At 37.2% G+C, this 27,800-nt stretch overlaps 1 protein-coding gene across 6 annotated transcripts in view; it reads left to right on the top strand.

The window, feature by feature from the left end:
- LOC101329460 (complement factor H) overlaps window positions 1-27,800 on the top strand; it is a 125,345-nt gene that overhangs the window by 69,771 nt on the left and 27,774 nt on the right. For all 6 annotated transcript variants that reach the window (XM_033850539.2, XM_073800172.1, XM_073800175.1 and 3 more), the window contains 5 exons: window positions 19,240-19,422; window positions 21,263-21,439; window positions 25,379-25,555; window positions 26,566-26,748; window positions 26,856-27,035. In XM_033850539.2, coding sequence (XP_033706430.1) covers window positions 19,240-19,422; window positions 21,263-21,439; window positions 25,379-25,555; window positions 26,566-26,748; window positions 26,856-27,035 — 900 coding nt within the window. The remainder of the gene's footprint in view (window positions 1-19,239; window positions 19,423-21,262; window positions 21,440-25,378; window positions 25,556-26,565; window positions 26,749-26,855; window positions 27,036-27,800) is intronic.

Here is a 27,800-nt window from a genome sequence, read left to right as displayed (position 1 = left end):
TTTAGCAGGCAGCATATAATTGGGTCTTGTTTTTCTATCCAATCAGCCACCCTATGTCTTTTGATTGGAGCATTTAGTACATTGACATTTAGAGTGATTATTGTTAGGTACGTACATATTGCCATTTTCTTACATGTTTTTTCGTTGTTTTTGTAGTACTCTCTGTTTTGTTTTTTGTTTTTTTTTTTTTATTTTTATTGGAGTATAGCTGATTTACAATGCTGTGTTAGTTTCAGGTGTACAGCAAAGTGAATCGATTATATATATACATATATATGTATGTATGTATATATATATCCATTCTTTTTCATATTCTTTTCCGTATATGTTATTACAGAATATTGAGTAGAGTTCCCTGGGCCATACAGTAGGTCCTTATTAGTTGTCTATTTTTATATATACTAGTGTGTATGTGTATACATTAACCCCAATCTCCTAATTTATCACTTCTCCCTGTATTTCCCCTTTGGTAACCATAAGTTTGATTTTGAGATCTGTGAGTCTGTTTCTGTTTTGTGAATAAGTTCATTTGTATCATTTTTTTAGATTCCGCATATAAGTGATATCATACAATATTTCTCTTTCTCTGTCTGACTTACTTCACTCAGTATAACAATCTCTAGGTCCATCCATGTTGCTGCAAATAGCATTATTTCGTTCTTTTTTATAGCTAAGTAATATTCATATATATATATAAAATACCATTATATATATATGGTGTGTGTATATATATATATGGTGTGTGTATATATATATATATAATATATATGTATTATATATATATACCACATCTTTATCCATTCATCTGTCAACAGATATTTAGGTTGCTTCCATGTCTTGGCTGATGTAAATAGTGCTTTAATGAGCATTGGAGGTGCATGTATATTTTCGAATTATACTTTTCTCCAGATATATGCCTTGGAGTGGGATTGCTGCATCATATGGTAGCTCATATTCAGTTTTTTAAGGAACCACCATACTGTTGTCCATAATGGTTGTACCAGTTTACATTCACACCAACAGTGTAGGAGGGTACCCTTTTCTCCGCACCCTCTCCAGCATTTATACTTTGTAGATTTTTTGATGATGGCCATTTTGACTGGTGTGATGTGTTACCTCATTGCAGTTTTGATTTGCTTTTCTCTAATAATTGGTGATGTTGAGCATCTTTTCATGTGTCTCTTGGCCATCTGTATGTCTTCTTTGAAGAAATGTCTATTTAGATCTCTTGCTGATTTTTTTTATTGGGTTGGGTTTTTCTTTTTTGATATTAAGCTGCATGAGCTGGTTCTATATTTTGGAGCTTAATCCCTTGTCGGTCACTTTGTTTGCAAATATTTTCTCCCATTCTGCGTGTTGTCTTTTCATTTTGTTTATGGTTTCCTTTGCTGTGCAAAAGCTTTTAAGTTTAATTAGGTCCCATTTCTTTATTTTTGTTTTTATTTTCATTACTCTAGGAGGTGGGTCAAAAAAGATATTGCTGTGATTTATGTGAGAGAATGTTCTGCCTGTGTTTTTCTTCAAGAGTTTTATAGTATCTGGTCTTACATTTAAGTCTTTTATCCATTTTGAGTTTATTTTTCCGTAAGGTGTTAGGGAGTGTTCTAATTTCATTAGTTTACATGTAGCCATCCAGTTTTCCCAGCACCACTTATTGAAGAGACTGTCTTTTCTCCATTGTATATTCTTGCCTCCTTTGTTATAGATTAGTTGAACATATGTGCATGGTTCTTTCTCTGGACTTCTTATCCTGTTCCATTGATCTATATTTCTGTTTTTGTGCCAGTACCATACTGTCTTGATTACTGTAGCTTTGTAGTATATTCTAAAGTCCAGGAGCCTGATTCCTCCAGCTCCATTTTTCTTTCTCAAGATTGCTTTAGCTATGCATGGTCTTTTGTGTTTCCATACAAATTGTAAAATTTTTTATTCTAATTCTGTGAAAAATGCCATTGGTAATTTGATAAGGATTGCATTGAATCTGTAGATTGCTTTGGGTAGTATAGTCATTTTCACAATATTCATTCTTCCAATGCAAGAACATCATATATCTCTCCATCTCTTTTTGTCATCTTTGATTTCTTTCATCAGTGTCTTATAGTTTTCTGCATACAGGTCTTTTGTTTCCTTAGGTAGGCTTATTCCTAGGTATTTTATTCTTTTGCTTACAGTGGTAAATGGGATTGCTTCCTTAATTTATCTTTCTGATCTTTCATTGTTAGTGTATAGGAATGCCACAGATTTCTGTTCTTTTAATTTTGTATCCTGCAAATTCACCATATTCATTGATTAGTTCTAGTAGTTTTCTGGTGGCATCCTTAGGATTTTCTGTGTATAGTATCATGTCTTCTGTGAACACTGACAGTTTTACTTCTTTTCAAAAGTGTATTCCTTTTATTTCTTTTTCTTCTCTGATTGCCATGGCTAGGACTTCCAATACTATGTTGAATAATAGTGGTGAGAGTGAACATCCTTGTCTTGTTCCTGATCTTAGAGGAAATGCTTTCAGTTTTTCACCATTGAGAATGATGTTTTCTGTGGGTTTGTTGTATATGGCCTTTATTATGTTGAAGCACGATCCCTTTATGCCCACTTTCTGGAGATTTTTTATCATAAATAGGTGTTGAATTTTGTCAAAAGCTTTTCCTGCATCTATTGAGATGATCAAATGGTTTTTCTTTTTCAATTTGTTAATATCGTGTATCACATTGATTGATTTTCATATATTGAAGAATCCTTGCATCCCTGGGATAAATCCCACTTGATCTTGGTGTATGATCCTTTTAATGTGCTGTTGGATTCTGTTTGCTAGTATTCTGTTGAGGATTTTTGCATCTATGTTCATCAGTGATATTGGCCTGTAACTTTCTTTTTCTGTGATATCTTTGTCTGGTTTTGTTATCAGGGCGATGGTGGCTTCATAGAGTGAGCTTGGGTGTGTACCTTTCTCTGCAACTTTTTGGGAGCGTTTGAGAAGGATGGGTGTTAGCTCTTCCCTAAAAGTTTGATAGAATTTTCCCATGAAGCCAGCTGCCCTGGACTTTTGTTTGTTGGAAGATTTTTAATTACAATTTCAATTCCATTACTTGTGATTGTTCTGTTTATATTTTCTATTTCTTCCTGGTTCAGTCTTGGAAGGTTGCACCTTTCCAAGAATTTGTCCATTTCTTCGTGTTTGTCCATTTTATCGGCATATAGTTGTTTGTAGTAGTCTCTTATAATCCTTTGTATTTCTGCAGTGTCAGTTTTGATTTCTCCTCTTTCATTTCTAATTTTATTGATTTGAGTCTTCTCCCTTTTTTTCTTGATAAGTATGGCTAAAGGTTTATCAATTTTGTTTATCTTCTCAAAGAACTAGCTTTTAGTTTCATTGATTTTTGCTATTGGTTTCTTCATTTCTATATCATTTATTTCTGCTTTGATTTCTTTCTTCATACTAACTTTGGGTTTTGTTTGTTCTTTTTTCTCTAGTTGCTTTAGGTGTAAGGTTAGATTGTTTATTTGAAATTTTTCTTGTTTCCCAAGGTAGGATTGAATTGCTATAAAATTCCCTGCTAGAACTGTTTTTTGCTGCATCTGATAGGTTTTGGGTCGTCATGTTTTTGTTGTCATTTGTTTCTATGAATATTTTGATTTCCTCTTTTATTTCTTCAGTGAGTTCTTGGTTATTTAGTTGTGTATTGTTTAGCCTCCATGTGTTTGTATTTTTTAGTTTTTTCCTGTAATTGATTTCTAATTTCATAGCATTGTTTTTGGAAAAGATGCTTGAAAGGATTTCAATTTTCTTGAATTTACTGAGACTTGATTTGTGACTCCAGATGTGATCTATCCTGGAATTTTCTGTGTGCACTTGAGAACAAAGTGTATTCTGCTGCTTTTGGGTGGAATGTCTTAGAAATATCAGTTAAGTCTGTTTGGTCTATTGTGTCATTTAAAGCTTGTGTTTCCTTATTTATTTTCTGTCTGGATGATCTGTCCATTGGTGTAAGTGGGGTGTTAAGCCCCCCACTATTATTGTGTTACTGTCGACTTCCCCTTTTATGGCTGTTAGCATTTGCCTTATGTATTGAAGTGCTCCTATGTTGGGTGCACAAATATTTATAATTGTTAAATCTTCTTCTTGGATTGACCCCCTGATCATTAGGTAGTGTCCTTTAATGTCTCTTGCAACAGTCTGTATTTTAAAGTCTATTTTATCTGATATGAATATTGCTACTCCAGGTTTCTTTTGATTTTCATTTGCATGGAATAACTTTTTCTCTCCCCTCACTTTCAGTCTGTATGTGTCCCTAGATCTGAAGTGGGTGTCTTTTAGGCAGCATATATATGGGTCTTGTTTTTGTATCCATTCGGCCAGTTTGTGACTTTTGGTGGGCATTTAATTCATTTACATTCAACGTTATTATCAATATGTATTTTCCTACTACCATTTTCTTAATTTTTTGGGTTTGTTTTTGTGGGCCTTTTTCTTCTCTTGTGTTTCCCACCTAGAGAATTTCCTTCAGCATTTGTTGTAAAGCTGGTTTGGTGGTGCTGAATTCTCTTAGCTTTTGCTTGTCTGACAAGCTTTTGATTTCCGTGTTGAATCTGAATGAGATCCTTGCTTGGTATTATAGTCTTGGTTGTAGGTTTTTCCCTTTCATCATTTTAAATATATCCTGTCAATTCCTTCTGGCCTGCAGAGTTTCTGATGAAAAATCAGCTGATAACCTTATGGGGATTCCCTTGAACATTATTTGTTGCTTTTCCCTTGCTGCTTTTTGTATTTTTTTCTTTGAATTTAATTTTTGTTAGTTTGATTAATGTGTGTCTTGGCATGTTTCTCCATGGGTTTATCCTGTATGGGACTTTCTGTGCTTCCTGGACTTGTAGTTTAGTTTTATAAACTAAAACTAAAACTTACAGTTTTTGCCTATGATCTCTTCAAATATTTTCTCAGACCCTTTCTGTTTCTCTTATTCTTCTGAGACCCCTACAGTTTGAATGTTGGTTTCTTTAATGTTGTCCCAGAAGTCTCTGAGACTGTCCTCATTTCTTTTCATTCTTTATTCTGCTCCTTGACAGTTATTTCCACCATTCTATCTTCAAGCTCACTTATTTTTTCTTTTGCCTCAGTTACTTTGCTATTGATTCCTTATAGTGTATTTTCCATTTTCCATTATTTTGTTTTTCACCACTGTTTGTTTATTCTTTAGTTCTTCTAGGTCCTTATTAAACATTTCTTGTATTTTCTTAATCCATTCTTCCATTCTATTTCTGAGATTTTGGATCATCTTTACTATCATTACTCTGAATTGATTTTCAGGTAGGTTGCCTTTTTTCCTCTTCATTTATTTGGTCTTTTAGGTTTTTACCTTGCTCCTTCATCTGTGACATATTTTTTGTCATCTCATTTTTTATTTTGATGGGTAGGGCTGTGTTCATGTCTTGCTGGTTGTTTGGCCTGCTGTGTCCAGCACTGGAATTTGTAGGCAGTTGGGTGGAGCCAGATCTTGGTGCCGAGATGAGGACCTCTGCGAGATCTCATACCGATTAATATTCCCTGGGTCCTGAAATTCACCGTTAGTCCAGTGGTTTGGACTTGTCACTCTCACCACAGGAACTCAGACCCAATCCCTGGCCTGGGAATGAAGACCCCACAAGCCATGCAGCATGGCAAAAAAAAAAAAAAGAGAAAAGAAAAAAAGGCCAGAAAAGGCCTTGGTGGTGGCGGGGATTAGGCTCAGGGCCTGTGCTGCCAGAGGGGGCCCAGGAGTGCAGAGTTTCAGGCCCAGGCCTCCAGCAGGTTTGCCGGGTCAGAGTGGGCAGGGGAGACACTGGCCATGTTCCCTTCTTATCTCCTGATCCCCTGAAGGTCTCTCCCCATTCCCACTGATTCCCTCACTGTGAGTTGGCCCCTCCAAGCATGGTAATGCCTCCCCTCCCCCAGCTGCCCCTCAGGCATGCCTGTCCCATCCTGCCTCCACTTTTCCTCTCCTCCTCCTCACCCCCTCCACGTCCTACCTTGTCACATAGGGGTTCCTCCCTTCCCCTTAGGTGTCCAAAGTTCCCCACCAGCGCCTCCTAGGTGCCCTAGTTATGAGGAGACACGAACTCTGCGTCCTCCTACTCCCCCATCTTATCCATCCTATGCCTTTTTATTGAAGAATGTAATCCATTTTTATTTAGAGTAATTATTGATAGGTAATGACTTACTAATACCATCTCTTTTTTTAAGACTCTTTTGTAGTTTCCTAATTCCTTTCTTCCTCTCTGACTGCCTTCCTTTGTGAATTAATGATTTTTATAGTGGTATGCTTTTAATAAACTTCTCTTTACCTTTTGTGAACCTAGTGTGGTTTCTTGCTTTGTGTTTACCATGAGACTGAAATAAAACATCTTACAGAGTCAGCGGTCTATTTTATACTGATGAAACATGAGCATCAACCACATACAAAAACTCTTTCCTTTTACCCTCCACCCTTTTGTATATATATATATTTAAAATATATTTATTTATTTGGCTGCACCGGCTCTTAGTGGTGGCATGTGGGATCTTAAGTTTCAGTGTGCGGACTTCTTGCGGCCTGCATGTGGGATCCAGTTCCCTGACCAGGAATCGAACCCGGGCCCCCTATATTGGGAGCACGGAGCCTTACCCACTGGACCACCAGGGAAGTCCCACCCTTTTATATTTTTGATGTCATGATTTGCCTCTTTTTATAGTGGGTACTTACTAGCCAATAGTTGTTGCTATCATTTTTATATTCTTGTCCTTTAACTTTAATATGTTAAGTGTTTAACATTCCATATCAAAGTACTATAGTATTCTGAATGTGACTGTATACATAAATTTACCAGTGTATTGTGTATTTTCATGTTATTAATTAGCATTGTTTTACTTTACCTTGAATAACTCCTTTCAGTGTTTCTAGTAAGACAGGACTACTGGTGTTCAATTCCCTCAGTATTTGTTGGTCTGGGGAAGTCTTTATCTTCCATTCATTTCCAAATGACATTTTCCAAATAAAGTATCCTTGGTTGGCAATTTTCTCTTTCAGCACTTGGCTTTCTCCTGGCCCACTAGGTTTCTGCTGGGAAATCTACTTAGAGCCATATGAGGGTTCTGTTGTAAGTTCCAAGGTCTCTTTCTCATGATACCTTTAAGACTTCTCTTTTTTCTTTGATTTTTTCTGTTTTATTATAACGTGTTGTAGAGGACCTTTTTATGTTGAATTTTATTTGGTCACCTAAAAATGTCATGAACTTAGATATTCAAATCTCACCCTTGCTTTGGGAAGTTTTCAGCCATTATTTCTTTAAATAAGCTTTCTGCCCCCATCTCCACCTTTTCTCCTCTGGAACTTCAATAATTCACAGATTGGTTCTGTTGATGACATACCATATATCATGTAGCCTTTCTTAATTCTTTTTCATGCCTTTTTCTTTGTTCTCCTCTGACTGGATAACTTCATTATATCTGTCATCTATCTTACAGATTCCTTCTTCTGCTTGTTTCATTCTGTTGTTGATGCTACTCTATTGCATTTTCATTTCATCATTGGAATTTTCAGCACCAGAATTTCTCTTTGGTTCTTTTTTTGGATTTCTATCTTTTTGGTAAACTGCTCATTTTGTTCATGTATTGTTTTCCTGATGTTTTTCAGTTGTCTTCCTGTATTTTCTGGTAGCACATTGAGTTATTTAAAACAGCTATTTTGAATTCTCCATTGGGTAAATCACAGATCTCCAATCTTTGAGTTTGAATACTGAAGATTGTTGTGATACTTTGTTGATGCCATATTACTTGATTTCACGTTCCTTGAAGTTTAGTGTTGTTGTGTTTGCTTTGGAAGTACCAGTCTCCTTTGGGGGTGAGAAAACTTCCTTCAGCCCTGCTACAGACTTTTAGACTATCTCAGATCTTCTATGGGAACACCAGCTCACACTTCTTCTCCCTCTAGTGGCCGAACTTCTGTGCTTGTGTGCCTTGTCTAGATCCTACAATGCACCAGGATGGGTGCTGACAGCCTGTCTTTTGTTTCCCCAAAGATGGCACTACATCTTAATCTTGTATTCTCTCCCTGGCCCACAGATTTGAGCCAGATTTCTGTGTGTGCTCACTAGCTGTCTATCAAAGCTTGCTTTTACCTCCAATGTCAGTTGTGCCCACAGGGGCTGGCCACAAGATGGGAGGGTGTGTGAGTGAGGCAGACAGAGCCCTGAAGGGGCCAGTGGGCCAGTTGAGTGAATAAGAAGGTGAGGCATTCCCAGCAGCTTTTGAGTGAGTTCTTCGATGGAGTTTGCAATGCAGTTAGTAGGATCAGCCTCCCTTTAATGCTCTGTAAGTGTCCTGTCTTCTGCTTTCATAGCCTCTTCCTGACTCCCAGACATATAGCTCATTATTAGTACTCTGGACGGAATGAAAGAGAAATGAGCCTTTTGGCAGATCCCATACAGATGAGGAAGCTGCAAAATCATACACACACTACCCCTTTCCCCTGTGGGAGAAATCAGGGGCCCAGGAAGTTTTCTATTAGCCTTAATCTGTGCCTCCTTTGGGGGAGGGGTGATGAAGTTAAAGTTGAGCTGTTCCTCTTACCCAGTCCAATGAATCCAAACTTATATATTTTTTTCTCCAGTGTGTGCTGCAGCTCCTCCTGTGAAAACCTGGACTTTCACATAAGTACTCTCCTCCATGTGTGACTGTTTAAGGTAGTGTTTCCAGTGACTACTGGACTGAGGCTGAGAGAGGATAGAGCTGGTTCATGGGCCACTGCAGACACCACAGTCAGGACAGAGATCTTTCTGCCTTTTATTTCATGCGTATGTGGGTGAGACACCTCCTGGGTCCCTTGGAATATTGTGTTGAGTCCCACACCTCCCTCAAAGACAGGTTTGTTTGTGGATGGATGTCAAATTTCTGTTGTCAGATCAGGAACAAAAACAATGAATGTCTTGTGCCACCATGATCCCATGTTTTCTGGTAAGGGTTTAAAGTCTATTTTATCTAACACAAATATCACTCACCCTGCTTTCTTTTGGTTACCATTTTCATGGAATATCATTTTTCATCCTTATATTTTCAGCCTGTGTTTTTCCTTAAAGTTAGTTTCTTATAGAAAACATAAAGGTGGATCTTGTATTTTTATCCATGCATCCAGTTTATGTCTTTTAGTGTTGCATTTAATATATTTACATTTAAAATATTTTTGTTGATAATTTTTTTTTTTTTTTTTTTTGTGGTACGCGGGCCTCTCACTGTTGTGGCCTCTCCCATTGTGGAGCACAGGCTCAGCAGCCATGATTCATGGGCCCAGCCGCTCCGCGGCACGTGGGATCTTCCCGGACTGGGGCACGAACCCATGTCCCCTGCATTGGCAGGCGGACTCTCAACCACTGCGCCACCAGGGAAGCCCAATAATTTTTTACTTTTATCATTTTATTACTTATTTTCTGTTTGTCTTGTAGTTCTTTTGTCTCTCTTTTGCTTTCTTGCTATCTTCCTTTGTTTCATTGGGTTTGTTTCCTTATTTGTTTGTTTGTCAGTTTAAGTAGGCTTTGATTCCTTTCTCTTTTCCTTGATGTAATGTATAGGTATACTCTTGTTGGAGCTTACATAAAATATCTAATTTTTACAGTTGTAAACTTTTATCGCTCTCCCCTTCCATGTTAAGTTGTTGACACCACAATTTACATCCAATTTTGTTTGCAACCATTTATATAATTTTTTATATTTATTCATAATACTTTTGCCTTTTAACTTTTATACTAGCATTAAAAGTGATGTGGGGGGCAGTGTCAAGGTGGTGTTGTGTGGAGACGTGGAAATAGCATCTCCCCACCACTAGGGTGCCTGCTGGCTGCTGGTGGGGGACTCTGACCCCCCAGGAGACAGGAGGAACCCCCAAGTGAACGTTTAGGATGTGGGGGGATGGAAGGGGGAGGAGAAGTTGAGGCCAGACAGGATTGGCACTCCAGAGGTCAGGGAGATCAGGAGAGGCAGGTGGGAGGGACACTTGCGAGGAGCAGGAGAGGAGCAGAGGACAATGACCCCACCCACTCGAGCCCAGGAAGCCTGCTGGGCTCCCAGGTGAGGTCCCCTGCCCTCTGAGACCAGGGATGGGGGGCACGCCTGTGCCCCTTCTGTTCCTTGAGCCTAAGCACCACCCCCCACAGCTCCCAGGGCCTTTTCTAGCCCTGTGGGTCCTAAGCATAGGCCCTGCCCACCACCCAAACTTCGCCCTTGCTTAGGCCCCACCCTCCACAGCCAAGGCTTTCCTCCTCCTTTTTTTTTCCTCTCTCTTTTCTTTTTCTTCTTTTCCCTCCTCTGCTTTTGTACTATTGTGGTACTGAGGTACCTCCCAGTTGTTGATTCATCTGTATTTTTATTTTTATATTCTTTCTAATATATCTGTTAGTTTCCTAGTCTAATTTTATTTTTTACTTTGTTAATGGTCTCTTTTTATTTACCACCCCACATGGCTTGGGGGATCTTGGATGCCCCATGAGGCAGGGGTTGGGCAAATCTTCTTCCGTGGGAGCTCCAAGTCCAAACCATGGGACTAAAAGAGAACCTAAGACCGCAGGGAATATTCATCAGAGTGAGGTCTCAGGGAGGTCCTCATCTCAGCATCAAGACCCAGGTCTACCCAACATCCTATAAACTCCAGTATTGGAAGCCTCAGGCCAAACAACAGTAAGATAGGAACACAGTCCCACTCATTAAAAAAATTAAAAAAACAGACAGCAAAAAAATATGTCACAGATGAAGGAGCAAGGTAAAAAAGTACAAGACCAAATAAATGAAGAGGAAATAGGCAATCTACCTGAAAAATAATACAGAGTAACGATAGTAAAGATGATCTAGAATCTCGGGAATAGAATGGAGGCACAGATTGAGACGATACAAGAAATGTTTAACAAAGATCTAGAAGAACTAAAGAACAAACAAAAAGAGATGAACAACACAAAAACTGAAATGAAAAATACACAAGAAGGAATCAGTAACAAAACAAATGAGGCAGAAGAAGAAATAAGTGAGCTGAAAGACAAAATGGTGCAAATAACTGCTGAGGAGCAGAATAAAGAAAAAAGAATGAAAACAATGAAGACAATCTCAGAGACCTCTGGGACAATGCTAAACATACCACATTCGAATTATAGGAGTCCCAGAAGAGGAATAGAAAAAGAAAGGGTCTGAGAAAATATTTGAAGAGATTATAGTGGAAAACTTCCCTAACATGGGAAAGAAAATAGTCACTCAATCCCAGGAAGCACAGAGAGTCCCATACAGGATAAACCCATGGAGAAACACACTAAGACATATATTAATCAAAGTATCAAAAATTAAATTCAAAGAAAAACACTAAAAGCAGAAAGGGAAAAGCAACAAATAACGTTCAACGGAATCCCCATAAGGGTATCAGCTGATTTTTTCAGCAGAAACTCTACAGGCCACAAGGGATTGGCAGGATATACTTAAAGTGATGAAAGAGAAAAACCTACAACCAAGATTACTCTACCTGCAAAGATCTCATTCAGATTCGATGGAGAAATCAAAAGCTTTTTCTGACAAGCAAAAGCTAAGAAAATTTAGCACCACCAAACCAGCTTTACAACAAATGCTAAAGAAACTTCTCCAGGTGGGAAACACAAGTGAAGAAAAAGACCCACAAAAACAAACCCAAAATAATTGAGAAAATGGTAATAGGAGCATACATACCAATAATAACCTTGAATGTAAATGGGTTAAGTGCCCCAATCAAAAGACACAGACAGGCTGAATGGATACAAAAACAAGACTCATATATATGCTGTCTACAAGAGACCCACTTCAGACCTAGGGACACATACAGATTGAAAGTGAACAGATGGAAAAAGATATTCCATGAAAATGGAAATCAGAAGAAAGCTGGAGTAGCGTTACTTGTATCAGATAAAATAGACTTTAAAATAAAGCCTTACAAGAGATAAGGAGGGACACTGCATAATGATCAAAGGATCAATCCAAGAAGAAGATATAACAATTATAAATGTTTATGCACTCAACATAGGAGCACTTCAATACATAAGGCAAATGTTAACCACCATAAAAAGAGAAATTGACAGTAACAAAATAATAGTAGGGGACTTTAACACCCCACTTACACCAATGGACAGATCATCCAGACAGAAAATAAATAAGGAAACACAAACTTTAAATGACACAATAGGCCAGATAGATTTAATTGATATTTATAGAACATTCCACCCAAAAGTGGCAGAATACACTTTCTTCTCAAGTGCACACGGAACATTCTCCAGGATAGATCACATCTGGGGTCACAAATCAAGCCCTGGAAAATTTAAGAAAATTGAAATTGTATCAAGCATCTTTTCTGACCACAACGCTATAGGATTGGAAATCAATTACAGGAAAAAAACTGTAAAAAACACAAATACATGGAGGCTAAACAGTGCACTACTAAATAACCAAGAGATCACTGAAGAAATCAAAAAATACCTAGAAACAAATGACAACAAAAACATGATGACCCAAAACCTATGGGACACAGCAAAAGCCATCTAAGAGGAAGGAAAGTTTATAGCAATTCAATCTCACCTCAAGAAACAAGAAAAATCTCAAGTAAACAATCTAACCCTACACTTAAAACAACTAGAGAAAGAAGAACAAAGAAAACCCAAACTCAGTAGAAGGAAAGAAATAAAGATCAGAGCAGAAATAAATGAAATAGAAACAAAGAAAACAATAGCAAAAATCAATAAAACTAAAAGCTTGTTCTTTGAGAAGATAAACAAAATTGATAAACCTTTAGCCAAACTTATCAAGAAAAAAAGGGAGAAGACTCAAATCAATAAAATTAGAAATGAAAAAGAAATCAAAACTGACACTGCAGAAATACAAAGGATTATAAGAGACTACTACAAACAACTATATGCCGATAAAATGGACAAACACAAAGAAATGGACAAATTCTTAGAAAGATACAACCTTCCAAGACTGAACCAGGAAGAAATAGAAAATATAAACAGAACAATCACAAATAATGGAATTGAAATTGTAATTAAAAATCTTCCAACAAACAAAAGTCCAGGGCAGTTGGCTTCATGGGAAAATTCTATCAAACTTTTAGAGAAGAGCTAACACCCATCCTTCTCAAATGTTCCCAAAAAATTGAAGAGAAAGATACACACCCAAGCTCATTCTGTGAAGTCACCATTGCCCTGATACCAAAACCAGCCAAAGATATCACAGAGAAAGAAAGTTACAGGCCAATATCACTGATGAACATAGATGCAAAAATCCTCAACAGAATACTAGCAAACAGAATCCAACAGCACATTTAAAGGATCATACACCATGATCAAGTGGGATTTATCCCAGGGATGAAAGTATTCTTCAATATACGCAGATCAAGCAGTGTGATACACCACATTCACAAATTAAGGAATAAAAACCATTTGATCATCTCAATAGATGCAGAAAACTCTTTTGACAAAATTCAACAGCAATTTATGATAAAAACTCTCCAGAAAATGGGCATAGAAGGAACTTACTTCAATATAATAAAGGCCATATATGACAAACCCACAGCAAGCATCATAATTATGAAAAACTGAAAGCATTTCCACTAAGATCAGGAGCAAGACAAGGATGTTCACTCTTGCCACTCTTCTTCAACATAGTTTTGGAAGTCCTAGCCATGGCAATCAGAGAAGAAAAAGAAATAAAAGGAATATACATTGGAAAAGAAGAAGTAAAACTGTCAGTTTTCACAAATGACATGGTACTATACATAGAAAATCCTAAAGATGACACCAGAAAACTACTAGAACTAATAAAGGAATTTGGTAAACTTGCAGGATACAAAGTTAATGCACAGAAATCTCTGGCATTCCTATACACCAACAATGAAAAATCTGAAAGAGAAGTTAAGGAAACACTCCCATTTACCATTGCAACAAAAAGAATAAAATATCTAGGAATAAACCTGCCTAAGGAGGCAAAAGACTTGTACTCAGAAAACTATAAAACACTAATGAAAGAAATCAAAGATGACATAAACAGATGGAGAAATATATCATGTTCTTGGATTGGAAGAATCAATATTGTGATAATGACTACATTACCCAAAGCAATCTACAGATTCAATGCAATCCCTATCAAACTACCAATGGCATTCTTCACAGAATTAGAACAAAAAATTTTACAATTTGTAGGGAAACACAAAAGACCCCAAATAGCCAAAACAATCTTGAGAAAGAAAAACGGAGTTGGAGGAATCAGGCTCCCCGACTTCAAACTATACCACAAAGCTACAGTAATCAAGACAGTATGGTACTGGCATAAAAACAGAAATATAGATCAATGCCACAGCACAGAATGCCCAGAGATAAACCCACACACATATGGGCAACTAAGTTATGACAAAGGAGGCAAGAACATTCAATAGAGAAAAGACAGCCTCTTTAATAAATGGTGCTGGGAAAACGGTACAGCTATATGTAAAAGAATGAAATTAGAACACACCTTAGCACCATACACAAAAATAAACTCGAAATGGATTAAAGACTTAAATGTAAGACCAGACACTATAAACTCTTAGAGGAAAAACACTCTTTGATATAAACCACAACAAGATCTTTTTTCACCCACCTATTAGAGTAACAGAAATAAAAACAAAAATAAACAAATGGTACATAATTAAACTTAAAAGCTTTTGCACAGCAAAGGAAACCATAAACAGGACAAAAAGACAACCCTCAGAATGGGAGAAAATATTTGCAAAGAAACAACAGAGAAAGGATTAATCTCCAAAATATACAAACAGCTCATGGAGCTCAATATCAAAACAACAAAAAATCCAGTTAAAAAATGAGCAGAAGACCTAAATAGACATTTCAACAACGAAAACATACAGATGGCCAAGAGGCACATGAAAAGATGCTCAACATCACTAATTATTAGAGAAATGCAAATCAAAACTGCAATGAGGTATCACCTCACACCAGTCAGAATGGCCATTATCAAAAAGTCTAGAAACAATAAATGCTGGAAAGGGTGTGGTGAAAAGGGAACCCTCTTGCACTGTTGGTGGGAATGTAAATTGATACAACCACTATGGAAAATAGTAAGGAGGTTCCTTCAAAAACTAAAAATAGAACTACCATATGACCCAGAAATCCCACTACTAGGCATATACCCTGAGAAAACCATAATTCTAAAAGAGACATGTACCACACAATGTTCATTGCAACACTATTTACAATAGCCAGGAGATGGAAGCAACCTCAATGTCCATCGACAGATGAATGGATAAAGAAGATGTGGCACATATATACAATGGAATATTACTCAACCATAAAAAGAAACGAAATTAAGTTATTTTTAGTGAGGTGGATGGACCTAAGAGTCTGTCATACAGAGTGAAATAAGTCAGAAAGAGAAAAAACAATACTGTATGCTAACACATATATATGGAATCTATATTAAAAAAAAAGGGTACTGATGAACCTAGTTGCAGGGCAGGAATAAAGATGTAGACATAGAGAATGGACTTTGAGGACACGGGGTGGGAGGGGGAGCTAGGCCAAAGTAAGGGTAGCATCGACATATATACACTACCAAATGTAAAATAGCTAGTGGGAAGCAGCAGCATAGCACAGGGAGATCAGCTCGGTGCTTTGCAGTGACCTAGAGGGGTGGGATAGAGATGGTGGGAGGGAGGCTCAGGAGGGAGGGGATATGGGGTCATATGTATGCATATGGCTGATTCACTTTGTTGTACAACAGAAACTAACACAGTATTGTGAAGCAATTATACTCCAATAAAGACCTATTTTTTAAAAAACTTATTTACCCATCACTGTATTCTATATTTGTCTCTATATTTACCATTACCAGTGAGTGTCATACTTTCTTATGCTATTGTGCTGGTGTTTAGCACCCTTCTTTTTCGACTTGAAGAACTGCCTTTAACATTTCTTGGTATGCACATCTAGTGGCGATAAACTCCCTAAGCATTTGTGTGTCTGGTCATATTTGTACCTCCCCTTTATTTGTGATGGTCCAATTTGCTGGTATAGTATTCTTAGCAGTTTTTTCTTTTAGCACTTTGAGTGTATCATCCCACTCCCTTCTGGCCTTCAGTGTTTCTGCTGTAAAGTCACCTGGTGGTTTTACGGTTCCCTTCTTTGTGATGTTTCCTATTGCTGATTCAATATTTTACTTTGTCTTTGACTCTAGACAATCTGATTATGTGTATCAGTCGGGGTGGGGGGTTGTATTTTTTTGCAGTTCATCTCACTTCATTCGGGCTTAGTGGATCTGAATGTCTGTTTCCTTTCCCAGATTTAGTGCATTTTCAGTTGTTTTAATATGTTTGATTTAGTTTTCTGCCCCTTTCCCTCTCTATTGTCCTTCTCAGTCTTCTGTAACATATATAGCGATCATTTTGGCAGTGTCCCATAAGTGCCGTAACCTATGATCACTTTTTTACTGTTTTTTTCTTTTTGCTTTTCTGAGTCAATTACTTTTAGTGACCTCTGCGTCCACTGATCCTTTTTTCTGCTTGTTCTAGTCCGTTGTTGAACCCCTTTATTTAATTTTTCAGTTTATTTATCACATTTAAATAGAACTGGTAGAACATTTCCCAGTTCTACCATTTCTCTTTTGGTAATTTTTATATTTTCTATCTCTCTGTTGAAATTCTTACTTTGTACATGTATTGCTCTCCTGTCCTTGGTAAGCATGTTTATGATGGCTATTTTGTGGGTTTTGGGGTTTCTGTTTGTTTTGGGGGTTTTTTGCCACTGAAAAATGTATTTTATTTCTAAATATTCCCTAGTAATAAACCCACAAGCTTTAGTTACAAGAGGGCGAACATCAGAAGCAAGGGAAGAAGCTGAGTACTTAGGCTTGGACATGGGAGCTGCCCGTGACACTCACCTGGGACATATGTCAGGCCCAAACCACCTCTGCTTTACTCTTTTGTCAAATTTTTTGCTCTCTGACTGCTATTTTGAATTTCTGTTGGGGAAATCACTGTAAATGTAAATCACCTGTCAGGTGATTTACATTTAGTTAGTGTTGGTTTATAGATACTTATCTTGTTCTTCTGACTGGAACGTATTTCTCTATTATTATTTTTCTCGAATCTCTGTGTTGATATCTGTGCATTAGATGAAACACCCACACCTCCTAGTCTTCACAGACTGGACTCATAAGTAGAAAGCCTTCATCAGTCAGCCTGGCCAGAGATTCTGGATGCCTCTCTAACCTCTATGCTCATCCAAACTGCTGTCTTTGTACCTAGAATCTTCCAGGGGTCTAGAGTATGCCAACTCCCATCTATGTCCTGAGACAGGTGACCTAGAAGCCAGAAAAGCTGCTGAAGCTGGGAGCTGGACTTTATCCCCTCACTCACTCTGCACTGAGCTGGGGAGAAGGGCTGTGGAAATGCCTGCATGCTCCTTCAAACCCTGTGCTCTTCCAAACCATGCTTTTGCTCTCTGTAGTCCCCAGGCATCAACAAATTCTGGGCTTCATCAGCTCTCAGAGAGAGGTTAGTTAGGAGCCAGTTCCTTAGGCAGCAGCCAGAAAAGACGAGGGTCTAGGGCTTCCCTGGTGGCGCAGTGGTTGAGAGTCCGCCTGCCGATGCAGGGGACACGGGTTCGTGCCCCGGTCCGGGAGGATCCCACATGCCGCGGAGCGGCTGGGCCCGTGAGCCATGGCCGCTGAGCCTGCGCGTCTGGAACCTGTGCTCCGCAACGGGAGAGGCCACAACAGTGAGAGGCCTGCGTACCGCAAAAAAAAAAAAAAAAGGATGAGGGTCTAGATGTGTAGTCTAACTCCTTCCATGGAGAAACTGGGAGCTGCTCCCTTTGCACTAAGGTAGGGGATGACCTGTGAGCAGTGCTGGCACAGCCATTCCACTTTGTCCTCAGTAGTCCCAGGAGACTGGAAATGCTGGGCCCTCCCAGAGGCAGGTGAGTTAGAAGCCAGACCCTGGACTAGCAGTTGGAAAACTGGAGCCCTAGATTGTGGTTCAAACTCTTTGCTCCTCCAGGAGAAGCTGGGAGTTGAGGGTTCCCTCCCAATTATATGGTGCTGTGCCTAGGTGGGATTTATTGTGAGAGTGTGTCTCAGTTTTTCCTAACAGTTAGGATTTTAGCATTTTCTCACTTGCCTTGAACGCAGGAGCCTCTCAATCAGTGTTTTGAATAAGGGGAGCTGATACGTGCATAGCTGTTAATTCAGTGTGTCTGTGGGGAGAGGTCGAGGCATCCTATTCCACCATCTTACTAATGTCACTCTATTCTTTCAAATTTATATATGTTGTGTTTGTTTGCTTTTCTTTTTATAGTTTTTAAGTAAAAAGAATTATTGATTTTCAATCATTGTTTTCTATTACAGATTTTCAATCTTTATTATTTTCTATTATTGCTATTTAATGTTAAAATTCCCCTCTCAGCACACTTTCGTGTCATTTCATAAATCTCATAAAATTTTACTTATCATGTTTTTATTTTCATTCAATTCAAAATATTCAAAGTTTTCTCTTTTGATTTCTTCTTTATCCACGAGTTATTTAATAAATGAAGCTGAGCTCTGTGAAGAGACCTAGTAAGTGACAGAAATGTACTTTACTATTTCAAGTTTAGTTATACATAGTTTGACGAAGCATCATTTAGTCCTTTGTAGACTGAATACATGTGTTGATCATTGTCATCTCCATTGAACTCCATATATTGACATGGCTTTAAGCACCCAGTTTTGATGACAAACATTTCAAATTCTCAGATACAAAGGCTATGGTAACTGTGGTGGAAGATTCCGAGATCATCACCTGATCTGAGATACCCCAATTTGTTAACTGTGTTCTGGGTTGCTTAAGAGATCCAGACTAAGCAATGTTTTGAACAAGTCCCAGGAAAGGAAACCCATTGTTACTAGAGTTCTGACATGCTGTAGGATTCCAGATCCATTAGACAAACAGATTTCTAATAATTTCCTAGTAAGGATTCTGAGTACTTTAAATCTTGCTTTGTTCTAAAAACATGAATAAAGTGTCTTGATTTAATATCTTTGGAAACTCGTAGATTTTTTTCTCTCACACAAGAACTTAAATGATTAGAATTTTTCTAGGTTTACATTTATAAATGACTCCCCATTTTTCTATAGTTATATTATTTGCATCCTTATAAAATGTTTATCAAATATATGCTTATCTTTTCTTTATGCTTTCTCCCTTTTAGAAACATGTTCAAAATCAGATATACAAATTAAGAACGGACTTTTTTCTGAAACTGCCTTTACATATCCTTTAAATAAACAAACAAAGTATAAGTGTAAACCAGGATATGTAACAGCAGATGGTAATACATCAGGATTAATTACATGTCTGCAAAGTGGATGGTCAGTGCAACCTGTATGCATTAGTAAGTAATTGATTATTTTGTATTCATTATCCTAATGATCACTCTAGAGAAGTTTTCTTTAACTTCATTCTTTTTACCCTTTTTTTTTTTTTGCTGGGGTGGGGTGGTATGAGGTGTTGATGTGGTCCCATGGCTGTATTTGAAAAGATAAATTTTAAAATGTGTATCATTTTTTACCTTTTATGATTAATTACTAGTAGGGTAGAATATCATTGCATCCTTCACTTCAAGGTTTTTTCACTTTAACACATCCCGTGATTATAAACTAATTTAGCTAGGAGACATACCTATATTCTGGTATAAACTCATTTATTTTAACCTGAATCCTTTATGCCGATTGCATCTGACTTTATTTTTTGAGACTTTTATGTCAGAATCTTTCCTCCTAAGCCTAAAGGTTATGTTTTTAAGTGAAGATATGAGTCCATAGTGCATAATCTTCAAATAATATAACTTGTAAAATTTATATGTTTGAAACTGTAGGGTAGATCCACTTGAGAAAAATTCTCTCTGTTAGGAAATCTTCATAAACATCTAGTAAGTGGAGACACAGAAACACTTCTAGATAGGACCAAATTCTGCTGTGCTGAGAGGTTTTTCTGTCCCACCACACAGATGTTTACGACGATTTTCTAAGGAAAATTTGCTGAGTTTATCTTATTCACCCCAAAGCTGCACAATGATATTTTTGAAGTGATATTTTACATAGTCACTTCAAGTGAAGTGGATATTTAAAATATCGCTTTCTACTGTTTACATTTTATTTCTTTTTCTTTCCAATGTCTATGCTTAATATGGGCACTAGCCAAAGAGAAAATGATAAAACTTGCCCCCATATCAAACTCACTTCGTACTAATATGCGACCAATTTTCCATTCTAACACTCTTTTCATGGAAGAGAAAACTTCTCTATTACTTTTGTTTTTACTAGTATAGTTTTGCTTTAATTTTTTAAAGTTTTAAGCTGGCTGGCTACATAACACATTATGAAATTTGAGATTAATTATTTAAACCTTTATTAACATCACTCTATTACAGTGTTAGTGAAAATTGATACTGTTCAATTTTACTTTCTTGTAAAGAAACATTTTACTTTCTTGTAAATTGTTATAAATAATAGAACTACTTCTGCATTCAACCTTGATAAATATAAAAGAATATACAACCATTAGAAATATATTTGGGAAAGCAAAATCAGCATGTGACTTTAAATATTAGTGTGTTTTAAAGTAGAATTCTATAGAATGTTTAAAAATTTACTTACCTTGTTGGAAATTACTCTTTTTTTCAATTAATCGATTTTTCTCTGGCATATATGTCAAACTGCTAATAAGTTCAGCATATTAATTCAGAAAATGCTGTTACAAAAATAGTACAATACATCTGTAATGGCTTATTTTATTACTAACCTGGGAAAAATGCATAAGTATAATTAAATTGAGAAAAATGTTCATAAAAGAAATATTTCAGAGACATTAAGTGTTGAGAAAAATGTTGTGTAGAAACATATTTTTTCAGGAATTCCCTGGCTATCCAGTGGTTAGGGCTCTGCACTCCCACTACAGGGGGCACAGTTTCGATCCCTGGTCAGGGAATTAAGATCCCGCAAGCCGTGTGTTGCAGACAAAAAAAAAAAACAATAACAGAAACATACTTTTTTCATTTTGAGTAACTATTCCAGGACAGTGATCTATCACTGGTATTCTTGGATTACTTTTGCATCATAATTTATTAGCACATACTAATTGGTAAAGCCCCCTTTCCCCTTGAGATGAAACTTAATCAGATTGCCCACTAAATAATATTAGAAATGAAATATTTTTATTCCATTATCCCTTAGAATCCTGTGATATGCCAGTATTTGAGAATGCCAGAGCCAGAAGTGATGGCACATGGTTTAAGCTCAATGACAGCCTGGACTACGAATGCCTTGATGGGCTTGAGAGCCGAGATGGACACACCACAGGCTCCATAGTGTGTGGTGAAAATGGCTGGTCTGATAGACCTGCATGTTATGGTAAGAACTCCTTTACAGCTGTTATTCTTTTCAAGATGAACATAATTAACAATAATCATCAAAAATGTTTTATTTTTACCAAATTTGACTGATCTAGAGTCATTATTAAGGCATGATGATTAAAATCAAGATGTCTCCTTCTGCTTTAATGTAAACTGGGTGGAGGGGAAATTTTGAAGTCCAAAGACTCACTCATTACCAAAGTGACAGTGTCTTACAACCTCTTCAACTGTTTTGCTCCTGAGTTTCTGCTCTATACCTCCTAGCTTGAGTATTAATTTCTGCAGGTACTGAGAGGAGCTCTTTATTTTCCCACCGTGACAAGTTCTGAGGACAGTGACATGAATCTCTTTTATGTTTGCCAATCAGCGGTCTTTTCTCCAGGGCTAGAAACAGGGCTTCAATCTCTGGCCAACTGAATGGATGTTGAATGTTCCAAGCCAAAGGAACAGTATATGCAAAGCTTTGGCAACAAAACAATATTTGGGAAATACCGAGGTTAATGGATTCTACTCAAGGTGTGGGAGAATTTTATGAGCTGAGGCTGGATAGGAGGCAAAGGAAAGATTATCCAGGTTACTTCAGGGCATGTTCACATTTGGATTAATTTTATGATTAATGAAAAGTCATAAGGAATTTTAAGGAAAGGAATGATATAATTTTATTTGGATTCTTGAAAGTTTTTTTTTTTCAGGAAGCCATGTAGGGTGAGAAAGAGTGGGGATTAGATAAGGTTATGGCTGAAGAGATGCACAGCAGAGGGTAGATTTGAGATATATTTCGTTGGCAGAAAACACAGATAATGTCACTAAATGGTGGATGTCAAAAAGAGCAAAAAGTCAAGGGACTCGCGTGCTTGCTCTCCATTGCTTCATAAGCAAGCAGGTAAATGGGAATGACTTTGTCAGGTGCTACTGGCAGGAGAGAGAACACTTTGGGAAGAACATGGCAACTTTTGACTTGAACACATTGTGATTGGGCTGCCCATGGACCATAAGAATTGGATATATCCACTACAGAGTTGAATACACGGATCTAACCAGGAGACACACCTGTGAGATCATCACCCTATAAATAATGATATCACATTGGGAAAGAATGTAGAATGAAAACAGAAGAGAGATCAAGACTGAGCCCTGAAGCATTCCAGCATTTAGGTGTCAGACAAAGAGGAATAGATGGCAAAGTAGATAGGAAAAAGGAGAACCCAGAGAATTTAGGGGAAAAACTTAGAAATGAATGTTTCATAGATGTGGAGAGAAGAAAATGTGTAAAGGTAAAGCAAGTATAATAGATCAACTAATGGTGAATCCTGTGGAGTCAGCCTGGATGGGTTCTAACTCCAGTTCTACAGTTTGCTAGGCATGTATCTTAGGGCAACAACCAAGCCTATTTGAAGCTTTGTTCACACTTCCTAATCTGGAAAATGGATTAGTAATTACAAATGTTCTAATATTTCAAAGGATTTTGGACTAAATTATTCATATAAAGTTCTTGCCATAATGCTTGCCATACAATAAAATCAAGGAAATTGTCATCTAATTACATTATTATGATTGTTAGAGTGGTGAATATTTCTAATTCAGTAGATATGTCCCGTTAGAAGACTGTAAAAATGTGGTGGATTTGGCTACATAGAGGGCAACAAAAACTGCAACAGAGATGGTTTTGGATGGAGTAGACAGGGAAAAACCTACATAGAACCTGCTGAAAAAATGATTAATAAGAAACTTATCACAGCATGTGGACATAATTCTTTCAAAAGATTTGCTTGTGGCAGAGAAGAGGAGGTTCAGGATATATTGCTAGGGAAATTACGCACTGAATAAAGAATTGTTTTCATGGGAAAGATGAGAGTGTGTTGAACGCTGAAGAGGATATGCTAGAGAGGGGAGCAGGCAGAGACTGAACACAGGAAGTTCCCTGTGAAGGAGAAGGGAAAGGAGCCCGCGCTGCTGAGAAAATCCTGGGCTTTGGTGGCAACAGCTCTACTTCCAACTTCCTATCAGGAGGAAGGAAGGAAAATGGATGTGTAAATCTAATGCTGAAAAGAAGCAGTCGCTGATGGTTTCTATTTTCCTTTGAGGTAGGAGACAGAGTCATGTGAGATTAAGTGGTGCACAGGGGAAGGAGGAGAAAGAACACTAGGCAGAGTAGAAAAGATTAAAAATAGAGATTTCAGACAGACACACAGAGTGAATTTATAACGGAAAAGAGACAGGCTTGTTCAACAGTGTTCTGGGCACAAATTTTCACTTTTCAGGCTGTCAACAAACACCTAATATGTCCTAGAAGTAGGCTAAGAGAAAAATGGTGAAAGATACAAACAGGGGACCTGCCTTTCAAGAGCTTTCATTCCACTATGAAAAAACAACAAATGATTAAGGTAAATAATGAACCAAAAGGTAAAATATTTCTAGTATATTTTCCAAGTAATTGTATTCGAAGAACAAAAGAATCCAAGCGCTTAGAAAATAGGAGGGGACTGAAGGCTCTAGTTCCTACAGGAAGACATCTATGCAAAGAAAAGTTGGAAACCATTCATTCAGCATAGAGATAAGGGTCTGTGCAACAGCCGAGGCAGCAAAGAAATTGACCTATTTTAAAAATTCTGTATTGACTCCAACTCCAGGGGCAGATAGATGACATTGGAAGTGTAGGCAAGGAATGGATTGTAAAGTGTTTGGAGCTTACTCTAAGTAAAAGGGGAGGCTCTTAACACGATCATGGCATTCTTAAAGTCACTGTCTTTATGTGAAGACAGCAGTTGGAAAATAGCCTACAACCGATGTTATTGTTAATGCAGCATTTTTCACAATATGATAAAATAGGAATTGTATATACGCACAACATATATAAACAGACACATACCAATAAAAGTATTGCTATGTGGAAATTTGGAGTAGAATTTTCGGAAAGGAATCTCAGTTGTTCTCATCAAGCATGACCTTCTCAACTAAGCTACAAAACTCAATATTAACACAAAACGAAAACTATTTTTTGAGTTATTTTTTGTGACATTACTTTTAAAAATAGTTAATTTACATCTAACTTTATGACTGTGTGTTAAGACTTGACTTTCAGATGGTTTGAATTTTCATTTTGGTGAAATTCTAATTTTCAAATTCCAGTTTTGAATTTTATAAATTAATTAACAAGATAGGAAGACTCCAAATAAGAAAAATGCAATTTTTCATAATTTGTAGCAATGTCACAAATTTCATACATTTTATAAATTTTGGGGTATAATTTTACACATTTCTAAATTGAGTCAGAATAATTATAAATATATTAATAGTAAGATCATTTACAGGTACAACAAGAATAGATACTTGTATATCCTATACATAATCGTGACACCTAGAATATGCCTATCTCTATGGCCTTGAACATGTTCCTCATTTTGTTTCATGTTTCAATTTGATCATGTTTCAGTTTGATTTCCACACTTGTAAAATTAAGGGATTTTTAATGTTCCTGTAACTCAGATACATGAGAAATGTCTCCCTTGTGTGTTCTGGTTTCCCAATTATATTTTTAAAAATACCATTTTTCATTTGTGTGCAATTTAAAAATTGTAGCATTCGTTTTCTTTAACATGAGAGAATCATTTTACGTTTTGAGACAGAAAAAGTAACATTAAATTTTATAAATGTCAGTGATAAAATCATATCCAGTTCAAACAAGCTGACTTAACAAATAAATTATTAGGACACATACGTTGCTGTTCAATACCTTAATATTTCTCAAAGAGCCCCATATGAATGGAGAGGGTGTATAAAACCTAATATGTAATGTTTTTCAAGGAAGAGCATTTATGTGCTGCCCCTCTGTATATGCATGCAGTACCCAGCACCTCATTTTTACATGACACATATAATATTTATTTGGCAATGATTAGTTGTATATTCTCACTAAATTATTTGTCTCTTTCTATAGAAAGAGAATGCAGTATTCCACAAATGGAAAACAATTTAGATGCTAATCCCAAGAAAGACAGATATAGATGTGGAGATGTGTTGAAATTCTCCTGCATACAAGGACTTATTATGGTTGGAGCAGTTTCAATTCAGTGCTACCACTTTGGATGGTCCCCTAATCTTCCAACATGTAAAGGTAAATATTTATCTTACAGCTGCTGAACAAGAGTTAAAACCTTAGACATCAACCATTTCTTTCCTCTCTTAATTTTCTGTCTGCTTCCAGTGCATCTATAATCTAATGCATTAAGCCAGAGGTGTACCCACCATGGACGAGTGTTGGGTTGTAGATAAAACAGTTTTCCTTATTTAAGAAATTAATCTCCAGTTGCTTCTTGAAGTGTGTGGTGGAAGTATCCACAGATATGTATAAGGAACCTGACACTGGCAGGATTTCTTGTTAGGTTTCCTTTTGCCTACAATTCCACCATTAATATTGGACATTTTATATAATGTGGGACTTACCTTAAGTGTCATCAAGTGTGTCTAAACAATGTTCAAGTAGCTTATAGTCAATTCAATCATATGTATGGCTGGAATAAAACTTAAAACTTGATCAAGGGGCTTCCCTGGTGGCGCAGTGGTTGAGGGTCCGCCTGCCGATGCAGGGGACGCGGGTTCGTGCCCCAGTCCGGGAAGATCCCGCATGCCGCGGAGCAGCTGGGCCCGTGAGCCATGGCCGCTGAGCCTGCGCGTCCGGAGTCTGTGCTCCGCAACGGGAGAGGCCGCGACCGTGAGAGGCCAGCGTACCGAAAAAAAAAAAAAAAAAAAAAAAGTTGATCAAATGCTTGTTTCAAAGGATAATATTTTTTCCAAAAGTTTTGATACAATGTTTCCATGGAATAAGAATATTGTTATAATTTACACACCCATATTTATTAATTGGTTTGCATACCTATTTAGGGTATCTGGATTATTGAACATGTTTTCTGGGCTTACATAGACTTCCAGTATGTTAGCTCAGGATGAGTAATAGAACTAGGAAACAGAGTCTGGTGTAAACACCATTGTTTTTTCATTGTTTAAGAGTGCTAAAATAAATTATGTAATAAATAATAAACTAACAAAAAAATCTCTGCATTAGCTGGATTTTTAAGCTGTAAAATAGACCACGTGACCATTATTTACACAGCATGTCTACTGTAGGGCAAGTAAAATCGTGTGCTCCACCTCCTCAACTGCCCAGTGGGAAAGTTAAAGACACACAGAGAGAAGAATATAGACACAGTGAGGTGGTGGAATATGTCTGCAATCCTGGATTTCTGATGAAGGGCTCTCATAAAATTCAGTGTGTTGATGGACAATGGACAGCTTTGCCCATGTGTATTGGTAAAGTATTAAAAATAGTAATATTTAAAGGTAAGTCAACACTTTTATTTGTATTCTTATACAAACTTAAATGATAAAGACGAACATATTTTTGTGAAATTTTCCAGAGGAGAAGAGTACCTGTGGAGATATACCGGAACTTGATCACGGCTATGTCAACCATTCTGCCCCTCTCTATCACCATGGAGACTTGGTAGAGTTCAGTTGTAGAGAAGCATTTACAATGATTGGACCCAGATCAGTCACATGTATTAGTGGAAAGTGGACCCAACCTCCTCAGTGCATTGGTGAGAATGCACTTCTCAAATTGACATTTAACATTTGCAGCCGTATTGTTGAAATTTAGAGTTATCCTTGAAAATGTCAGCTTAAATTATAATGATTCCCAACATTTGTTGTTTATAATTCAATATATGTCTGAAGAGGAAAAGTATAAACTAGAAGAGAATTTTATGAATCTTTCTGTCCTGATATTAACATTGTTTATCTTTACAAGTGTGAAGCTAAATCTTACTGACATTCACATGATTAAAATATGAGTACTAGTTACCAGGAAAATACAACTATCTCTGCAGAAATACCAGTTTTGTTTTTATATGATACTCTTTCTTTTAGGACCTTTAAAACAAGGAAATATAGCTAAGAAAATACCCATTTCATGCATTCCTTTAGGAATCTTGCCTCTCTCAAAACTTCTAACAATGATGATTTCTCAGTCAGTTTCAAATGCAGCAAAAAGAAGTTAATGTGCTGGAGGGAAGGTGGGCTCAGGCCCTCCCAGTCAGTAGGTAACTCAGTCACAGGAGGCCCTTGGGCTGGGGCCAGGAACCTGCCCTGACTGATGCATTTCACTGTAAGTGAATCATCCTGACCTTTGGATGACCAAGTCTTTGATGACTGACCAGGAGAATCTTAGCTATCTTCCTTCACTTTTCCCTTAGATGACTTCTTCCCTGGAGTTTTCCTGGGTCCTGCATTCAAAGAGAGCCCTGGATGCCCGGTCTTATTTATTCATCAGATTTCTAGTCATTAATTATTCCAAGAAGAAGGTA

Source organism: Tursiops truncatus, chromosome 1 (genome assembly GCF_011762595.2).
Source record: "Tursiops truncatus isolate mTurTru1 chromosome 1, mTurTru1.mat.Y, whole genome shotgun sequence".
Classification (NCBI taxonomy): domain Eukaryota; kingdom Metazoa; phylum Chordata; class Mammalia; order Artiodactyla; family Delphinidae; genus Tursiops; species Tursiops truncatus.
Note: the sequence above shows the minus strand (reverse complement) of the source record. Positions and strands in the feature narration are given on the sequence as shown.